Consider the following 21,364-nt stretch of genomic DNA (forward strand, 5'->3'; position numbering starts at 1 on the left):
TGGGGTGTGGCAATATTTACATTTCTATATAAACTGTTCAAACGTGCAACCTGTGCTTTCACTGAGGAATATTCATCACACGAGGAGCTTGCACAACAGGCACGACAACGTCAAATATTTGCGAAAATTTTATATGGTTTCTTTGCTATCCTTTTCGAGACCCTTCTGTGTTTGCATGTTACTGTTGACTCTAGGACATATGACCTGGTTAAATGCGAACGGAGGCCAGATAAGGGTGACTTCCATCCTCAGACACAAAATCAACTGTAGCTCATTAATGCATTATGAATTATGGGCAGTTTATTCATATAAGACCAATTAAATTATAAAAAGCATAGAAAATTAATGTTTTTACGTCCAAATAAGGTGAACACAGCATGCATGGATTGTTTCCAGTACATTTTTATATAGATAGGGCACAGTGACATGTTTTGCAGTATGGAGTCCTGCATTGTGAAGTGTCCACCTCCCCAAAAACAAATAAAAACTTACACTCTCCCCGAACACCAATTAAAAATATACGTGAACACATGCCACAAGAAAACAGATGCACTTTGTATTTCATGTGGTACCGGCTTGTTTTTAATCCTTTTTTTTTCCTTGTCACATCAGGTACAGCTTATAAAGTGGTCATCATGATAAACGATGATTAGTCCTGCTGAAAGTGGCCAGTCGCTTCCAATGCACGGGCTCATTTGTAAGGGAGGCATACTTAAAGTATTTATTCTGGAGGACCGCAGGAAAACCACGGCACTGCAGGGCCAGCAAAAACAGTTCCAGGGGAAGTACCAGATGTACGATGAAAAAGAAAAATTAAGCAGGTTAAATGCGCAAAGGAAACGTTTAAATTAAAGTTGATTTGCACATCACGCCTTTACACGTTCGCCAGTGATTTGTACTTTTCCTCACATTCATGGTTTTCTTCTAAGTATGAAAAGGCTAGTTTAATTAATTTAGCTTATACTAACAGTTCAATGTAAAGCAGCTCTAGTCAAGACAAGCTCTTCATGATATTATTAATGCTAAATAATACATAAGTTTCCCTGCTACATAATACAGGAAGTAAAAGTTATTAAGACTTCATAGTATTTTATAACCCCTAACATAAGATTTGAAGGAAGTAAAGCATTTTAAATCTTAAAAACAACCACCAAACCCGCACACATAAAAATAGTAGTGTGTAAAGTGACATGTACAAAAAGTGACCAAAACAACCTAAAACGTACCCTGATCAGTACAGTAAGTTATTTTTGAGCAAGTTAGTCCGAGACATGAACACCGCTATGAAGGAAGGAGGTCACAGACATCACAGGTCTAAGTCTTGAGATGGTTTCCAGTTCTTCGGAGTCATCTTCTCCCTGAAGGACCTGAGTCTCTGGCGAGGGGCCGGGACCGGTCTGCCGCTCCCCTCGGGTGCTCGGCTCTCCGGCTCGGGGTCCTCCTGGCCGGCCCGGGTCTTGCGGCTCTGCAGCTGCTGGATGATGGCTGAGAACTTGCTGTCCAGGGAGGGCCTCCCGGAGCGAGTGCCTGACTTCCTCCAGCTGTTCTCCTTGCCGTGCTGAAGAGCGCCGCTCCAGGGCTGTGTGTAGGGCACCTGGCCCGGGGGGGGTGGGGGGGCGCGGCGCTTCTTGGGGGCCGCGGTGCCGGGGCCCCCGCCCCCCCCAGGAGACAACACAGTCTTCTGGACCACCATGGGGCAGGACCCCTCGAACAGGGCGGCCCAATGCGGTGCCTCCGCCTCCTCCTCCTGTCCGATGAGGAAGCGGCCTCCCGTCTCCTCGATTTTATTGTGGATGATGTCGGTCAGGCTCTCGGGCTTCTGCGGGGAATCAATACCTGCAATGACAAGGAACAACCGACTGTCGTCAAAAGACGCCCCTTCTCAACGCGCAGTGGATTAATCTACACACCCTGGCCTTGGAAGTGAACTTGACTGTGAAGCCGTTGCATTTAGTGTCTCTCAGGGGGGAGATCTGCGGTTTCTGTGTGCAGTGAAAATGAAACGCACTCACTTAGATCGTGGTAGACAGAGGTGGCCTGTTTTGTCAGGAATAAAGGGGGCCTCCTGGGGGACGTGACCTCAATCTTCATGAGCTCGGTGCAGCAATGCTTCCACTGACCTGAAAAGAAAATTGCCGTAAATAAGTAATGTGATTTCCCCCTCAGCGAGATTAACGAGACGTCATTATACCACATTACCACCATGGAAAACAGGTACTGAAGCTGCTCTACAAAAGGTCAAACTAGGACACTTACAGGCATTATATATATATATAAAAACCTAAAACTATTTATTAGTATTCATTTGGGGAGACACTCAGTCAGGTTTCTGGCATCCCACTAAATATGCCAAGCTTTCTTTCCTTTACGCTGATTTTGCACAAACTCGACTCACTCAGATCATACAAGTGCTGCCGGAAAGCCTCCGTCCAGTCTTGGAGCTCCTCGCTGCAGTCTGCCACAAAGACGTGAGTCATGGCTTCACCAGCTATGAGGTTGATAATTGTGAAGCTGTTGGATCTTTTCTTGGGGTCCTTATCGACTGCTCGAATCCTCGTTTCCTGTGTGCAATACAGATCAAAGCGATGTGCCACTTCCTGTCCTTTAAAACCCCCCCATTGTGCTTCGAACTCTATAATATAAATGACAGGACCAGTTCATAACCAGAAATGCGTGCTCAGCCTCAGAGATCGGGCATGATAGTATATCCCAGCCACTCATACTGAGCACCATAGAGTAACTGAAAAAGTCCAAACAGATCTAAGATATAAAGTCCACACCAGAGTGATTACATCTGATGAATGGAAGCGAATTAAACAACATGCTGCCATTACAGATCCCACATATCCCCTTGTGCAATATGCATTATCACTGCAAATGGTCTGATTGAACATTTAAAGCCAGTAACATCTAGGCTTTGGGGTTCCTCAGACATTACAGTCCTGTAGACATTTTGTTGTAAAAATAACAATTCCATTAAATACCAGCTCCTAGGACATGAGGTTGCAAGGGGAATACACAGTGTACACTTTCACAATTGCCTACCTTGTTGACAGGAATGACAATGGCAGCTTCCAGTTTAGCTTCAATCTCCTCTGGGGTGTAGTAGCAAGATATGCTGCCGGCCCTGAGAACACAATACAGCCGATTCCAGCTCAGGACGCCTCCGATGTTTTGCTGCATGGAGAGAGAACGGGTTTATTTATCGATATAGATTGATACCCAAGTGAGTTTCATAAAGTGGGCAGCAGCACATAGCTTCAATACCTCATTAAAAGCATTACTGATGAAACTCACTTCAAAGAATAATTTATATGTATATAAAAAAACATAATATATACAACAATCCCCCAAATTACCAGTACTCAACTTAAAGTCTCACATGTCATTAATGTATTCATCCAAAACCCAGTTACTAGACTTTCCCAGTGGTTTACAACCAGATTTGTGAGGCGTCTCAGAATAGTGACAGTCAGCAGAGAGCATTGGGGTCCATTGGGGAAAGACTATTTAAGTGAATTATTCTTCAAAGCTACAACAGTAGGTTTAACATAACTAGTGGCGTATGTCTTGAAACACTTCATGCCTTTTCTGTTGAAAAAGAGAAGTATAAAATGCATACAGAGACAGAACAGTCAGCAGAGTTATCCAAAAATATGACTTGCCTCAAGCGGACTGATAGAAGAATGAAACAGAAATGTCAAGCAACCAAAAAGGTTATTAAAATGGTTCTAGAGGGATATTGTACCACGCTAGCACAAGACACTACAGGGAGATGAAGCGCCGAATCGGCTGTCAAAATAAGGACGCAAATAAATGACAGACAAAACCAAACAAAAAGCAGGTTTCTTGTAACTGGAGATAAAAACAAGCACTGTAAAGAGATCAAAATCAGTTTTGCGATGCATAGATGTTAGCGAATCTTTCCTCCACTGAAAACGAACTGGTGTCTGAATTAATCACTTGCTCGGGCGGCTTGTAGATTACCTGCTGATTCAAGAATCCCCTCATCATGTCTTGTGTCATGCACTCCGGTTGTGCAATCAAGCGACAGCACATATTGCCATAGAGGGGCAGCCAGGAGGCGGCGTGCTCTGGTGCAGTGGACACAACGCAAAGAAAGATTTAAACACATTCATTATGCAGGCCTGCGAATCCTAAAAGTATTATTGGAACTTTATCAGCACCATCTGAAGTGAAGATTTGCATGATGCTGGTAAATCATTTAGTGCATAACCCAAGGGAGAGAGGGGAAAATATATAGATCTATAAATTTGCAATACCGAAGAACTTTTAAACATCATTAGCCTATGAACACAAAAAGCTCAATTACATAATATGTTGAAAGGCTTTGATCTATCTGCTTTAATGCAGCAGCAGCCACAGGAGCCGAATTTCTGTTATTAAGCTCCGTCGGTTTCAAGAAAGACATTCGTTATCCCTCTGTGGGTCCTGTTTCTACAGAGATCTTTGTCCTCTAAAATGAAATCTGTTCTTCGCCGTGCATTCAGAGAAACCAGTTTTAGTAAAAGCAGCTCATTTGCATAAAATATTCAGACATTAAAGAACTTGTCAGTGCATAATACATCAAAGATTTCAAAATGCAAGTAATTAATTGCCATGCATAGTGATTGCTGTGCTACTAATGTCATATGTAATACATTCCTCCTTTTTAAGCCATGGGGAGATTTAATGTTATTACAGGCATTCAGCCAAGAGCCCCCGAGTGCAAAAGAGCCTTTAGGTCTCCTAATGAGTCTGCTTTATTCCTTACACTTCTTTATTTACAGTATTTGCTTGGGTGTACTTTATATGCCATATGAATACTTAAGTCATACATTGGCTACAGCACACTTTCACCTTCCAATGGTCAAACTAACCAGGCCATTTCAAAGCCTGCTTATCATAAATAATGAATACAAGGCATGAAAAATCATGGGATTCTCGCAGACTGATGCCATGCGTCTTTTCTCCTAGTCTCGGGGGGGTTTACCGTTCTGTGTGATGAAGAGAGAAAGGGACTGGAAGGTGCCCTCAGCCTCCGCCAGGCTCAGGGTCGTTTGTGCCAGCAGGTTGTACTTTGAACCACTGGAAAGCAAACAAGGAAACATGTAAGCCAGGCTGACACAATCACTTTACAATCACTTAATTAGCCTACAAGTATCACTATGCTTCAGCACAAGAAATCAAACTGATCTGACTTTTTTCCCCCCCTCGTCCAGGCGGTGACGCAGGCTGCTCTTTCCATCACACGCTGTTCAACTGGCAGAGGACTAATTAGCTAATAAGAAACAAAGGGCAGCAGGTCGCTGATAATTGGTGGAGGGGAGCATTGACTCAGATTGAGTCAGGGAGCAGATACTGAGGTACTGACAGAGCCTGGAAACCTGCGCCTTCAGCCGAGGAACACAGAAACTTCTCCGGTCAGCATTTCTGAGAAAGTATTTGTAAACTATCTTCATTATTACAATAAAAATGACTTCAGTAGTCTCTTGCTCCCCACGCACAGCTCTCAAATGAATGGGAAACACAGAGTCCAGCTCTATAATAATCAAATGACTGTAGGGGTGGGGGGGGTGAGAAGTAGTGGTTGACGTACGCAGCGATGGGGTGGGACTGGAAGAATGACTCTGCATCTCCTCCCTCCTGCAGGGGGCAGAGTTTCCTCCCAGAGGCCTTGCTGAATGAGTTCCCCAGCTTCCTGGCCAGTTTCTTGGGGGTGTTGACCAACGACATTTCGTCCTCCATGGCACAGCTGTAGATCTCCAGCTTTAGCTCAAACTCCGGACCTGCCCGTTTGCTGGGAAAGTGACGAGAAGAATCGCGAGTCACTGATGAGCCCGAGAATGCAGATTCCAGTTTTCACATTTTAAAACGACGCATTGAATTAACATTTCATGATATTCTGCTGCAATCACAATAAACTTCTATACATATAGTCTTGAAGTCAATATACTTACAAAATTGTTACATTGTCAAAACAAATGTCTGTCATAGATCTATCCACGACCACCATCTCTGTGTCAAAGACCTCAGTTCCTATTTTCATTAGGCAGAACACTGCAACACGGCGCGAACCTGCCAAAAAGGTAGAAAAGAAAGGATTGAAACAAAACAGAAAAAGTTCCAAAGTTAATTTGTGTGGTGATTAAATCTAGATTAGAACTGAAGACATGTCAGATCCAAAGTATATAGTTTACTCATCAGATTTGATTATCTCAGAAATGTCCCACCGGGCTTGTCTAAATGTCATAATTCTGCCAAAAATCTGAAATCTCGTGTCCGTTACAAACAATTGCTTTTTATCTTCGCATAGTATGACGCAAGCAAACTATCATCTACTGCACAATATCACAGCAGACGTACAGTCAAGTCCTGTATTATTCAAATTGAAACCAGCTTTTTCTGCGGAGATCCCATCTGTTTTTTAGCAAGCATGCAAATGAATCTATATAAAACACCTACTTCCTCTGTTGTTGAAGTGATCAGAATCTTTCCACATTAATGGTATTCGGAGACCTAAAGAAGAAAACAGAATAAGTGATCTCTCTATCAAAAGGTTGGGGTTGGGATGACGCACAACTCACTCTAATGTTTCTACACGATTTCTTCAAACAAGAAATATATAAAGACGTTCACTGGAAAGCATTCTGATGGAAGCCAATCCATCCAGACGGTGTTTCAAGCTCAAAATAAAAAGTTGAAGGAATCAAATGCTGTCCAGAGAGATACTAAACAGAAGCCGTGCAGTCCTTATCGCTCAGCATAATATTCCACCATCTGTTTTCACTTTTATTTTAAATAATAATAATAAAGAATGAGAATGCAAGTATTGTTCTCGTTCGCAGAATGCTCTTCTCCCCGCTGACCAGAAAGATGGTTTTAATACAACTTCAAAGCTTATACTGAGACATGCACTTCTTTTACCTGATATGGCAACTTTTCCCTGGCATGCAATACGATCCTTTGGACCCTTATCCGAAGATCTGCAAAACAAAATATTTCACATTCAGAGTTTTCCATTAATTTGTTTGTCCTACTTGGATTGTATTCAACATGCAGCCTCTAGTGAAAAATCTTTTTTTGGCCCTGCTTAGCCAGTGGTCTTGAAAAACAAGACCACTGGCCTTGCACGACTAGGAGATGATGTTATCTCAGGGCTGCTTTATTAATACAGATTGGCTGGAGGTATCATTTAAAACTGGGCAAGAGGAGCCCACCTGCACAGTACGTGGATCATCCTGGCTTGTAGAGCGACTCCAGACGAAAGCCTCACCTTCGGGAATGTCTTTTCATGTTATGTTCCTCTTTCTTCTTCTGTACCTCCGTCATGTAGCCCAGGATACGCGTGTGGCAGGTCATCAGGTTCTTCGAAGCACTTAAAATCTGGTCTCTCTGTGTGCTGGCCACAAGCAGCTTGTACGCTCCTTCTCGCATACGAACCTCAAAGTCGATTTTCTCTTGAATATTCGTGTCCTACAGGAGAACAGGATAAAAAAATATACATATATATTGCTACACTTTCTAGTACCAAATTGAGGTGTTGTATTATTACACTGACAAACTAGACAAGATGACTAGGACACTTATTACTGAAAGACCATTTTCAGATGGGGGTGAGAGGGAGGAGGGGAGGGCAAACCACTTACACAGATTTACAAAAATACAGAATTGATGGTAAATGACTGAAGGCAATTTTGTTCAAAATATATATTTATATATAACCTAACAGTGTGGAAAGAAATGCTGTCTTGTCACTGGTTCAAAATAAAGGCAAAATGTAATGATTGCAACAAGAAAAAAATAAAAATAAAAATACCAATACCATTCTCTTCCAACAGCAGTGTTTATGTGAATATGATGAATATAGAATAGCGTAGGAAAAACAGCTGTACAGGAAAGACAGCACTGAATGTGCCTTTCTGGAAATATTAACTTATTTGGATGATAGGGAAAAGTTAAGACTTCAAAAATGTTAAACATGGCAAAGCATGGTTGCGGGTTGTTTTTAGGACTTCTGTCTGCAATGACTGAGATGGTATGTAAACACAATGCCAATAGGAAGCAATCTTCACTGCTTTTCCAGTCTAACCACTAAAAATAAGTTTCTGCTTTGAAACTGAAAAATAAGTGAGGCCCTCCTCAAGCATTTCATTTTGTTTCATTAGAACTACTTCTACAAGACAAATAGTGAAATGTATCGATACCTTGTTTACCCTGTTAAGCCATTTTAACATTGAACATATGTATATGTTTTCTGTAATGAAACAGTTCTGCATGCACAAAATTGCCTTCAAATCCCTAATGATGATGTACTACATCTGTGACACTAAAACAAAATTGCACTGGGGAAAACTATCTACTGAACCAGACAAGTGTAAAACATGTTGATGATGCTTATTAGATGAATGACTTATATCCCAATATTGCTCATGTTATATTGCTTGATTGTAAATGACAGTGCATTTAATTCAATGAGCATCACACGCATTGAGTCTCTTTTGCACAATGCAGATTTTCTTTTTCATCTGATTTCTTAATTGAATGTGAAAAAAGTAGACCTGTAAATTCAGCTGCTTACAAATCATACAGAGCTTAACATTTTAACATACAGCAGAAATGCATTATTGTAGAATACATTTAGGTCTTAAGTGTAGTATTTTAATTCATTGTTTCAAATCAATGTATTCTTCTGGGAAATTATCAAACCGATCTGTTTGGTACTGAATCTGAACCTGATGTGCAGAGGGAATCTAATCTGTCTGTCAATAATAAAAGTCATCATCGTCATAATCCATGTTTTACACACATTGCTACCTTCAGTTTCCTAGTAATCTGCCGTATGTACAATAAATTCATGTCGTCTATCATTTGAAGAGTGTCATTCAGACTTGCACAGCGTTGCATGCATTTTTCCTGTAGAGAACAGTGTGTTTAAAAGGTTAGTACAGGAAAGACACAAAATGCAATAGCTGTGTGCTGGAAGAGATGTAGCGATTCATACAAAAACGAGCCAGAATTCAACTCTTGTATTCTGTTGTGACAAAAGCCTTTGTTCATTCAAAAAAACTGACGTAGGGATTCATTTGCAAATGAATGGACGAGTGGACTAGCTAACCGTCTGTAACTTAATATCCCCATACTTGAAATATGCATGCACATTATTGTGAGTATTAGCAAAAAATAGAAGAAAACAATCTAACAATTTATTATAGGCAGCTTAATTTGATCATCAACTGGCTAACGACATTGCAAGTCTGCTTTCTAGTAGTATCTCTTTGCATGCAGCCTCATCAAGACGTTAATTAAAAATCCCCCTAAATCTTCACCTGTTCCTGCAAGAAGACGGCGCTCTCCCTGATTTTCTTCCTTTTGATCTCCATCCCAAGCGAAGAGCAGGACGACACCGTCGATCTGGCCCTTTCATTTCTGCAGAAAGTTTGAATATCCCGCTGCTGCTCCATACTCGCCATTCATACGCGGAACTGCGGCAGAGCCTCGCTGCGTCCCCTGCGTCACTGGCCACCGGCCGGGTCAAAGGTCGACAGAGCGTAAACAACAATGGGGCTGGACCATGTTTCAAATTTAAACAATGCAAGTTACAATGAGAAGCGTATTTTGCCGTCGGACTGAAATCAGACTAACAACCATTTAATACACCGACGCGTGTGCGGGGGGGGATATGCGGAACTGAGTCACGCATGTAACGTGTTCGCGCACCCCTCTGTCTGCGGCGTAATGGTTTCGTCCCCTTGTCTGTCTGAGGACGACGTTGCAAGATGCCAATAGCAGAGCGCTTGTGAGTGTCCTTAGTGTTTCTGTCTATAGCTTTTGCATTGATCTCAGAGTGACAATGTCATGTTTTTATTAATTGAGATTTAGCCACAATAATGAGTCACAAGACACCTTGCAAATGCAAATGTGTTGCAATTGGTGCGTGCATAGAATTGAATATCGTCTGATGCTGGGATGAATGGAAACAATAATAATTCATGTTTACATTGATGCTGAACCAGCCCCAGTGCTCAGATACACACACACACACACACACACACACACACACACACATATATATATACACATTTTAAGGTTACCAGTGTGCTAAATTGGCATTTGAATGAATGAAACAGCGATACTTCAATATATGTAATTAAATGTAGCTGCTGAATATTCTTTAAAGGGGCGTGTCTTCCAAAGTAGGGTTAGTGTGACGCAGTTCCAGCCCGCTGATTGGCTGTTTTAATTATCAGGCTGGTGGAAGCAGGGGAAATACCTGGCAGGAAAGACACATTGACAAGTGCACATGTATGACGTCCCCAGCGTGCAGGTAAACATGTCTGAAATACTCTGTGCAAGGATAGACGTGCATTGGTGTGTGTGTTTTCTGGTGCTGGCACAGAACTGAGCATCTTGCTATTTCAGACGGAGATGAAAAGACTAGCATCCAGCTGTTCTTAAAGTAGTACACCAGCATCGTTGTAGACTCTTGTTTGATTTATTTTATTCTCAGCAAATAGTATATCAATGCATGTTTACGGATTAATTTATTCCTGTTTATCTCTTATGGCGGGGGGTCCTGACCTGTTATGTGTTATCTGATAAGGTGTATTACTAGTCGGTGTGAATAAGCATACTAGTCACTGATAAATATAACTGAGGTGTCCAAGCGTGCGAAAATGTATTGTATATAACATGTTTTAGAGTTCAGTCAGTGAAGGATATCTTCAGTCTCCTTGAATTATAAAAGATGCTGATTCAGTAGACTGCGGATTAGCTGCAGATACATCTGAAATGTGGAGGAATATATTGAGGACAGTTGCAGGCGGGGGAAGGGGTTACCACAGTGTGAAAATGATACGTTTTCTGCCTACTTTCACTTGCGTTCTTTATATGTATTTTTCCACCATAAAACAAGTCATGACTGTAAATTATGAAATGTGTTTGTCATTTGTTAGTGTGTTCCTTAACTTTGTCTTTTCATTATTATTTGTATTCCCAAGAAGTGACCTGAACTTTGAGGTATCTTTAGTCATCTGCATATCCTGAAGATTAGTCTAGGGGTGTAAGCATCCTACAAGAAATACATTAGTGTTTTGTGTGATTTTCTCTCTCTTGGTTTCTCCTGAATTGGACATTTGAGATTTCTGAAAACCTGTGGCCTGGTCTTCTAGACAAATACACTTTTCTCCATTCCTTCTATTGCATGGGAGATGGTTGTTGACACCCTACAGTGGGTAGAAAGAAGGTCTTTGGAATTCTCTCCTACATTTCTATGCTCTGTAAGATTCATTCAACTAAAGACCAAATCATCATTGTTCAGTCCACTTGGGGCATGCTAAATGCTGTGTTTTTGATTTCCTTTTCGCTTCAGGCCTTCAGTGAAATGCAGCAAAAGTTATACGAAGGAAAGAACCCCCTTTGCAAAGAGGCCCCAGAGCCACGCAGTGCCCCATCACAGCTGCCTTTCCGGTGCCCGCGGTGTGGTGAACACGAGAGGTTCAGAAGCCTGTACTCGCTGAGGGCTCACCTGGAGTATGGGCACAGCTACCAGACCATGCACAACACCAGCTCAGCCTCTCCAGGGTCCACCGAGAACGTCCTGCTGGACAACAAGGAGTCCACAGACACAGGCTGCGGGGAGAAATGCAAAGGCTCAGCGGTGGACAATGCTGGAAAAAGGAATGTCAGGTTTAAGGACGGCAGAGAGACGGCCAACTCCCCCAGCCCCTGCGAGGAGTCGAACCCAGAGCCCCACGGCAGCGGGGGCAGCTCCGAGGGCCAGAGCAGCGGCCCGGCGTCCACGGTGTCCATCGAGGCCCACGTGCGGCGCCGGCTGGAGGAGATGCTGCAGGCGGCGGACAGCAGCATGGAGAGGCGTCTGCGCAGGGTGAGCAGCGAGCTGGCGCACACGGACTCGGAGCTGCTGCGCACGCAGGCCCAGTCCCGGCACCTGGCCCAGGAGCGGCAGGAGCTGTTCGAGCGGGAGAGGGCCCTGAGCCGCCAGGTGGACGCGGCCGTCACAGTCATTGCAGCCCTCCGGCAGCAGCTGACCGAGTCTGAGCAGGAGCTGGAGAGGAAGGAGCAGTGAGTTCACTTACCTCAGAGCTGTGTGAAGCCAGGGTGGGCAACTCCGAGGCCTGTGGGTGTTGATCCATCCTAAATCTGAATTAGTCAATTGGATTCACTATTTGGATATTTAAACCAAATCACCTATTATTTCCTGGTACTAGTAAGTTTTCTAATTGGAAGGTTCATTTAAAACTTGCAAGGCACCGTCCCTCTACTGCAGGAGTTGCCTATCCCTATAAGTTCTCTGTTTGGAGGTTTTCCCAGAAATGGTGACATTGCTGCTTGAACCTCCTGTTGTGGTTTCAGAAAGGTCACCTGCATGCAGTCCCATCCCATGAACAAACTGGATTCTCCTGTTTCCCAGACTCCATTGCATCTCTGTAGCTGATAAATGCATCTCTGTCTAAGAATCCTGGCAGAGCACGACTGGGATTGAGAAATGACGGCTTTAGTAGAAAATGTCATGTCTTAGTGAGCGTGCTTATTGTTTTCTCTCGTTTAACACTGGCAGTTGAACTTACGACTCCTAAAACTGACAGAGGCCACCTTTATTTTGGCTGCCTTTTCTGTCGATGAGTCAGGAGGCAATAAGCGGTTTCACGTCTCCTTGACACATCTTCATATTGTTAATTGTTTCCAGGGAAGTAATCAGCATTCATCACTTTCTGGAAGCGGCCGTTCATCATGAAGTCTGTGGGAAAGTTCGACTCCAGCACTTCATAGAGAATCTCTTGCGACGGATAGCCCTGGCAGAGAAGCTCTTGGAGTATTATCAATGTGCTTCCAGTCGGCCCAACTGCAGAACACACACTGTAAGTTACAGAAGATTAACGTTTATATACATGGGATAGTCAACACTATTTCTACATTACACATGCATTACTTTCTAACTGGAGATGTGAATCTGAGTTCTACAGGTCTATTCATTACAGTGTTGAGGTTTTGTTCCCCTGAAACATGTCTCCTTTTTCTCTCCTATAACAAGTAGTCCTTACGGAGTTATTTCAGAAGGCCTGCATTTTATGGCTTAATTTTAACAACGTTTCGAGTATAATTAATTTGATATTATGTGCTTGGTCTTGCCATTGCTCTCTAAAGTCGTCCCCTTTGGGAACTCGTTACAAACACAGCTGAACAAAGTGCAAGTCTTATTCATTTGGACAAGGGAAGCGGAAGATACTTTAAGTCTTGAGAAACACTGCCTTAAACACTGCACTATCTTAACCTTCTAACGTCTACTTAACCTTTGAACTGTGCAGCACTCCATATTTCTGTGCCACACCTGGTTCACACCTCATGACACACTGGTTACTATCCAGCAATAAAGTAATCTGTGTCAGACAATGTACCCCTGCCTTTTAAATGATGTTCTGAATATAGTTTGCTACCTTTTTAATGTTGTTTTAATCTGAAATATTGGGGCCTAATAAATCATCTTACTGGTTTCTAGACTTCCCAGACGGTTGAAAATGGTCCTCACAGAATTTCCAAAGCCAGGTGAGTGTGGTAAGCTGCCATTTCACCCCCTATATACATTAATTCAACACTGAGCTTCATTCATAATAATGTGTTGTCACTTATCTGTTTTTAATGATTTGGATATATTTTATAACACTATACAGTCAGTGTTATAGGTCATATTGTGATTTCATGCTATTTCAGATCATGTTTCTTATTCAATGCAGTGGTTGGTTACTGGGCTCTGGGAACGTATCTGTACAGCCACATTTCCTTCCAGAATCCCACATTTATTATGTGTTATGAATTATGCATGACAAGGAAAGCATGCAGTCCATACACTGCACAGAAACATTCTTCTATGTAAGCTCTCCGAATACAAAAGCAACTCTTTGAGACATTGATCTCAGTTGACCTCCAGCATGTTTTGTTTCTTGCTTGTCTGGCATTTTATAATATTAGTATGCTAAAGCTGGGAACCTGGATTTGTAATTACAGGTCACCAGGGGGGGCACCAGCAATCATCCCAGAGACGAGAGTGCAGTCTGTTCAGGAAGGCAGAGCTTTTCCAAACCCCCCCAGGGAGAGACTCGGTTCCAAGCAGAGCTACAATTATTCAGGTCTCTGTAAACCTGATTATGCAGGTAATATGTGGAATCAGCGGAGAAGATTAGCTGGATATGAAGCTTAAATATCTCTATTCGGGTCACATTAAAGGTAAATAGACTCCTACAGCTGCCCTGGAAATCTGTACAGCCTCCTGTATGATATTCTACTGATAGCAAGTTGGCGATTTGTAATGCTTGATAATCCAAGAGTGAATTCCCTGCGATCGGCGGAAAGTGAGTTTAGTATTCAGAGCCTGTTTCCATGTGTTCTGCACAGCGCCGGTGGCTACAGCTTTCAATTGGCCGCTCTTTCTCAGCCAGGCGTGATGCCTGTGCATTTTTTCCCTTCTTCCTTTCATGTGTGCACACACTGGGGATTAATGAAGCAAGCTAGCAGAAGCAGTTTTTTTTCTTTCTCTCTTTTGACACCGGATATTGAAGCACTAGCAAACAGGTTGAATCTCATGTGAGGATCCAAAGCAAGGAGCCATCCAAATGGATTTGTTTCTTGACCTTTAAGAGAATTTTCTACTGCAGAAAACTGTGTCACACCCACACATTTCAATGAAGTTTTTAATATCCTAACCATTTGTGAAGTAAAAGTTGCAAAGTATAAAGTGTACTGTGACTATGTTTACTGTGACCCTTAGAAGCTGGACTTATTGTGTTGTTGATCACTTCTGGTTACAGGGTTTCAATTAAGTATTGGCAGTTTTCCTAAAAACAGCTCTACTGAAGATTCTAATCTACTCTCCATTATTATATTATATTTATTCTTAATATTGATGTATTTGGCTGATGCATTTATCTAAGGTACCTGAAAAGCATTACAGTTATCAAATACAATGCATTAAATGCACAAGGAAACCATTGAGTGGTTCAGCAATACTCTGCATTAACATTAACACTAGTACTGTAGATAAAGTGGTTCAAAACAAGAGTTTACATAGGATAGCAGATACAGTTATGCTACTCTGCCTTCAGCCGTACTGTGGTTGCGGTTGGTATGTGTGATCACTTTGCTTCACAGCTTAAAGGTTAAACAAACACTATTATGAATGACAAATGTTTGCATACTAGTGTGGGGACTTCAAAGCAAAAGATCAGTTCTTAATGTTCATTGGTCTCCTTTAATTCCTGCCTTATTGGTCTACTGACTGACTGGTATTTAAAGCAAAATTGAACCAAGCCGATGGCATTTAAGCACCGAGTGCCCGGCAGCCGTTGATATGTTGTCAAGTACCTGTTTTGCTGAATGTCAAATTTAGTATTTTAATCAATAGTTTAAATCACAAAGTTGTTGTTTTTTCCTCCCTTTTGGAAACTGCAGTTATTAACCTCTTCAGCAGAGCAATGAGCTGGAATAGCTGAAAAGCCATGGCTAGACTGCTGTTTGGCACGCAGTGGGAGGACGTAGGGATTTGGACTTTCAACACAGAAAACTGGAGAAACCTTCAGTTGGACTTAAGATTAAGATTTGTACTAAGTGTTTGTGTTGAAAAGAAACAGCTTCAGAAAATAACACATTCTCTGCCCTAATATTGTTTTAAACAAAGAGTTAATGCCATGTGTGGTAAAACTATTGACAAGTGAATATCATCAGATACTGTGAATTAATATATCTAATAGTGCAGGTGTTACAGTGTCAGCACTGACCAAATGGAATAAAAGTAGAAAATACAAGGTCTGGTATAAAATCTTTGTTAAAAACATATGTGTACATCTATTATTTTCTAAAATATAATACTTAATATGTTTAAGTATTCTTCATTCTTATTCAATTAAAAATAAATCAATGCCCGAATCGTTGTCATGCACACTAATTCCCACTCAACAACCAAATGTAAAGATACTGCTGGTTTCACAGACATCGTTTAGCCCTGGTCTTTGACTGTTCTACTTACAAATAACATTGGGTAGACCAAGATGAATGCTGATCAGTGTTAAAGTAGTGCAATTAATGCAACACGATAGTAAATATTTATAAATACTGTAATATTAGGTTTGATTGTGTCTGTCTAATGTATGGTGTTAAGAAATCTGTTTTAAAGTGTATTTAAACAAATGTTGCCTGTTAAAAATGCATGACATTTAAATGTCATTGTGCATGCACTGCTTTTTCATAGTTTATCCTGTGTTAGGTTATGAATAATTTGCACGTAATGTGTAGTATTTTCTCACGTGAAAACTCGCGTACAAAATCCTTTTTGCACTAAAAAAGGGACATGGGTTTGGATATAAAAAACACCTGACAATCATCCAGCTGAAGGAAACGTCATGGCTTCCGCTTGTCTTAAACACACAGACGCTCGCATTGTTATTCTGCAGAATGTATATATTGAATTATTTGGTATATTAGATGTAAATTAAGTTTAAACTAGGTATTTTGCAAGACTAAGACGTGGGTGCCTTCTTGAGAAATGCTGTAGTTTGTAAAACACTGTGCTAAATGCAATACTGTGAATGTTTTCACTTCGAAATCATCTGTGCTGCTATGTGATACTTCATATACAAATAAAGTATGAATGTGACAGTGAAACTGGAGTGTTACTATGGATCTTTAGTTGTTTACCAATTGGGTGTCTTTGTCATTTACCTCAGTACTGACAAAAAAACAGCACCAAATCTTGGGTATGTTTTCCACAGTATCAATCTAAGGGGTTAAATCTTTTTCAAAAGTGGTGTTGTTTAAATTTCTGTTGAATGACGTGCTTTCCTAATTCAAGCAGCTCAGAGGTTTGTCTTTGACCGTTCCCCAAGAGAAGGTTAAACTGGATCACAGAGCCCACTCTCACTGTTGGTTCAAATCAAATAATGTGAGTTAATATGCAATCAGGGCATGTGTAGATATGAAATTGGAAGAATTTGCAATGATCTTTCAGTATCTCAGCTTGGCAGGTGCAGTGGATACCTGGGACAAATTGGCAAAATATGATTTTTTTTCAGTTCGAAGCAGATGTGAAGACAGTTACCCAGCATGCATTTCTTAAACTGATAGGAACTGTGGCATAGTTACGCTTTTAGACTCAGTAGGCATTTGTGCACTCTTGAAATGCCTGGCGATACTTCAAAGCATCGCCCTAGTATTCACATCAGCCCTTTCTTATCGTCAAAAGGAGGTAAGTCCCAGGAATCCCTTCTCGTTTTTTCTTTGTCAAACTTCCTCAGCATGAAGAGCCAAAGCTAGATGTTCCCTATAGCATATAAGTGTGGACTTTGCATGACACGAAATTTACCCCAGTTTCAACTTTAATAATCATGTGATGGTTTCTTTACTCCTTTGCATGTGTCTGAGTGGAATCCTGCCGTTCTGCGTCACGAAGGCTTGCTCTCGCGTCAGTCTTTGTTGATTACTCGTGTACATCCTGTCTGAAGTGGCTCTAGTAGACTATTTTTGTGTTTTATGCACATGCAGGAGGTTTAAGGAACAGACAGCTTTCCTGAGCAAAACTCGCTGTGCACCTAATTAATCCTGCTTATGACATCGGCAAAATGCCTGTTCAGATTCCTCTCTTACCTAGCGTTTTTAAAAGACTCACTGGATACTTGTTTTACCTACTTTTTTAATCCTTTATTATACTTATTATTTTATAATTTGGATAATATGATAACATTCACAATGACACCGAGACATTCCATCTGGGCCTTGGTAGTAAAATACCATCTCTGCTGCATGTAATTACTGTCTGATGCATATATATTATATTTTCTAGTCTTTAATTCTTTTTCCTTGACACTTTCTGTATTTGCTGTTGATTTTGGCAAAGTAAATATTGATTTGTTCTGTAGAATAAAAAGAAAAAAAAAGGTATAAAATACAGGTGCATAAATATTTGGACAGTGACACAATTGTCATCATTTTGGCTCTGTACGCCACCACAATGGATTTGAAAGGAAGATGTGCTGTCTTTAGTTCCTGCTTGTTCTTGGGGCTGGGAAATAATTATTCTGTCATCCACCACAGTTGTTGTCCGTGGTCTTCCAGGCCTTTTGGTGTTCCTGAGCTCACCAGTGCGTTCTTTCTTTTTAAGAATGTACCAAATAGTTGATTTGGCCACACCTAATGTTTTTGCTCTCTCTCTGATTGGTTTGTTTTGATTTCTAAGGCAAAACTGAAGGCAAAACACCCCAGGAACAAGCAGGAACTAAAGACAGCTGCAGTGCAGGCCTGGCAGAGCATCACCAGGGAAGAAACCCAGCATCTGCTGATGTCTATGGGCTCCACACTTCAGGCAGACATTGACTGCAAAGGATTTGCAACCAAGTATTGAAACTCACACTTATGTTAGTTTGTCCAAATACTTTGGAGCCACTAAAATTGGGGGGACCACATATAAAAATGTGTGTAATTCCTACACCGTTAACCCAGTTTGGATGTAACTACCCTCAAATTAAAAATGAAAGTCTACACTTAAAGAACACCTTGATTCCTTTCAAATCTATCGTGGTGGTGTACAGAGACACAATGATGAAAATTGTGTCCTTGTCCAAATATTTATGGACCTACCTGTATGTGTTAAAATTGTAAGTGTTTGGGAAAAGTAGGACATCTACCCCAAGGATTTAGTTCAATGAGAATGTAGTATTTAACAAGCGTGCGGCTGAGCACAGCCAGAATCACAATTATATCTTATCATAGCTGGAAAATGGGTAATTATTTTAATGGCTAGAGAAATGGTTTATGCAATTAGCTTTTAATAACTACTTGTATCCATTTATTCCCCTGCATTGACATTTACAAACTAAGCATGGGTTTAAAAATAAAGGTCGTGCTTGGAAGTAAACAGGAAACTATCACCTAATGTAGGTGTTCTGAGAAATTACACATGGATTACAGAGGAGATAGAAAACAATATCCTGCTCAGAAACTACTCTCACTCAATGTTCTTGTATGAAGTGACACAAAGGAGTAATTATTGATGTCACCCGTTCAAGGTGGTAGAAGGATCCTGGAACAAGCTCTGAAATTATGATTTCTAAAGAAGTGTAAAAATAGCCTGGGCAAGTCATACTTCTTAAGTAGGAGGGGGAGGCAGCCAGAATGAGTTTAGAGCCGGAGATAACCATCTTGTCATTAGCTGATATGCAAGGTAGCGGTAGTTTGGTGAGAGGATTGAGGCTGTAAGTGCAGGGGGAAAACTACGGTGATGAAAATCTTATGGGTTTTACTGCAATTATCTAGTTGTCATTCTTATTTATTGCAAAGCTCTTGTTCAGCAGTGCAAGGCTAATTCAGTTTTCTCAGAAAAAATTAAATAAAAGCTGTAATAATCATAAAGCCCACGTGGTGTCAGTAGTGTGACATGTACACAACGTTTAAAGTAATTGTTGGATACGTATCCTATGTAATGCCTTTTCTGTTCATAGCTGAAATATCCCAAATTCAGTTTGGTCCAAGAAGTTGTGGTTTTTGTAAATGCAGATATTAGCAATCTAAAGTACATTCATTATTTGGATAGATACAAAGAATATATGTACTGAATATGTAACTAATGCTTAAATGCTAAATGTTGGTCATATTGTTTGTATCCACAAATTACAGTATATTTTTACAGATACACTTACTGTGGATTTGTAATTCAGATCTTATTAAATGTAGATTTAGAAACAAGTTGTGTATTTATTTTGGGATAGATGGCTTAGTTTATCATCTAAATGATCTACTGAAATTGTAGTTAATGTTCATCATTTCTGCTTAGCGTGTTTTTTCCTGCACCAGAGTAGCTTAATATAGATTTTGTACAGCTTTCTAACATTTAACAAGGACATAATCAAACCCAGGAGATGGAAATCAATCGTGTGGTTTATGTCTAGAGAATATATCAAGATGTCAGTGTCAGTCTCTGATGTGAATTTTGACTGATTACCATCAACTGTAAAAACAGACTTTTCCTCTTGATAAATGGTAAGAACGGGCTTATGGTTTAAATGCCACCCGTTGACTCGTGATTAAATGCGTATGAGGGGTACGTGTGATTGAAATAGTAGTAATGAAAAACAAAAAAGCAGAAGGTCTACCATCACGGCCCTTTGTGTTGAGTCAGAACCTATAATTGAATCGCACACCTAGTCGTACCTCACAATGGGGCGAAAGCAAGTGCACAAGTATCTTTAGCAGACTTGTTGGTAATGCACATTTTTTTTAATTAATCATTTACATATATATATATATATATATATATATATAGAAATATATATATCACAATATCTATAAATCAATAGATGGGTAGATATAAGTATAGATATAGATTGACTTTACTACTTTAGCAGACCTTGTACATGTGTGGGTGGTTCTGAAGTAGATCATGTTTTCATCGGTACAAAGGAGTACAAAAGAGGAAGCCCGGAAGTTAGGAGGTGTGTGGGGGGGTATCCACACTCACACAAAAATAACCTTAATTTCACCTCAGCTGAAAGGAAAAATCAAACCCTGTTTTTCTGGTCTTTCTTTGTAATCGAACACCGCTTTCATGTGGTGGTGAAAGAACCTCTGCATTTCCTCTGCATGTTTATCATCATCATTATTATAATAATAATTATTATTATTGTACCTGTGTTCAGGTAGACTTTTTAATTTGCTGTGCTTCAATTAATTAATGCATAAAGGCACTATACAAGAATGGTTGTGTCTTTTATGATCTGTCTGTAAGTAGGCATAGCTTTTGCTTTCATTATAAAATGTCTTTTCAGTGACAAACCTGACATTCAGAAATCTTAAGAAAAACATCCGGCCTTATTTTTTCCAGTGACACAACAGGCAAATATTTCATACAATACTGTCCTAAAAACACTTATCAAAAACATTGGTTTCCTGGCTCTGTGCAGCTGTCATACTGTCAGACTTTGGGTCTACTTTCCCGCCAGCAATTTTCCTTTTCTAACACTACTCTCAATACCTCCCAACAGGGTCAAATAAAAAAGAAACATTAGAAAGAAAGTATTATTGATATTACACCAAAACATCAGGTCAGATAGGTTGTGGGCCACGATTTCACAGTAATGCACGGGCTACTGATGGAAAACCATGACTCACCACTACTTCCATGGGTAGTTGTAATGCTGAGAAAATGTTCCTCGACTTCTATGGGGACCCCTGGACTGTAAGGCTCCCCAGATCCCAGTTTGAGAGCCACTGCTTCAGTTCTGAGTTCAGTGAGCAGATTTGTCCTCTTGGTGGAGCCAAAGGATAGCATAACAGCAAGTGTAAAAGAAAAGGACAAATCTGACAT

At 40.8% G+C, this 21,364-nt stretch overlaps 2 protein-coding genes across 2 annotated transcripts; one reads left to right on the top strand and one right to left on the bottom strand.

Annotated features, from left to right (window-relative positions):
* Positions 1–278: 278 nt before the first annotated feature.
* On the bottom strand, positions 279–9,713 carry rtkn2 (rhotekin 2). Its single transcript, XM_066693363.1, has 12 exons — positions 9,330–9,713; positions 7,277–7,476; positions 6,928–6,986; positions 6,466–6,519; positions 5,961–6,078; positions 5,600–5,800; positions 4,994–5,088; positions 3,988–4,094; positions 3,046–3,177; positions 2,396–2,561; positions 2,013–2,120; positions 279–1,836 (listed from the first exon to the last, which is right to left on the bottom strand). The coding sequence occupies exons 1-12, from the start codon at positions 9,471–9,473 to the stop codon at positions 1,307–1,309; spliced, it is 1,914 nt and encodes a 637-aa protein (XP_066549460.1). The 5' UTR covers positions 9,474–9,713; the 3' UTR covers positions 279–1,306.
* A 485-nt stretch (positions 9,714–10,198) lies between these two features.
* On the top strand, positions 10,199–16,666 carry znf365 (zinc finger protein 365). The gene is made up of 5 exons (XM_066693609.1): positions 10,199–10,327; positions 11,372–12,084; positions 12,710–12,881; positions 13,520–13,566; positions 14,026–16,666. The coding sequence occupies exons 1-5, from the start codon at positions 10,304–10,306 to the stop codon at positions 14,216–14,218; spliced, it is 1,149 nt and encodes a 382-aa protein (XP_066549706.1). The 5' UTR covers positions 10,199–10,303; the 3' UTR covers positions 14,219–16,666.
* The last annotated feature ends 4,698 nt before the right edge of the window (positions 16,667–21,364 follow it).

The sequence above is a fragment of the Amia ocellicauda genome, chromosome 20, assembly GCF_036373705.1.
Source record: "Amia ocellicauda isolate fAmiCal2 chromosome 20, fAmiCal2.hap1, whole genome shotgun sequence".
Lineage (NCBI taxonomy): Eukaryota > Metazoa > Chordata > Actinopteri > Amiiformes > Amiidae > Amia > Amia ocellicauda.

Bases quoted from the DNA above. Each gene is read 5' to 3' on its own strand.
- rtkn2 (XM_066693363.1), bottom strand. From the start codon at position 9,473: ATGGCGAGTATGGAGCAGCAGCGGGATATTCAAACTTTCTGCAGAAAT. The intron at 7,477-9,329 runs GTGAAGATTTAG...GTTCTCCTGTAG, and splicing joins CCGTCTTCTTGCAGGAACAG to GACACGAATATTCAAGAGAA. The intron at 6,079-6,465 runs GTAGGTGTTTTA...CCTTTTTGGCAG, and splicing joins TCACTTCAACAACAGAGGAA to GTTCGCGCCGTGTTGCAGTG.
- znf365 (XM_066693609.1), top strand. From the start codon at position 10,304: ATGTATGACGTCCCCAGCGTGCAG. The intron at 12,085-12,709 runs GTGAGTTCACTT...AATTGTTTCCAG, and splicing joins GAGCTGGAGAGGAAGGAGCA to GGAAGTAATCAGCATTCATC. The intron at 12,882-13,519 runs GTAAGTTACAGA...ACTGGTTTCTAG, and splicing joins CCAACTGCAGAACACACACT to ACTTCCCAGACGGTTGAAAA.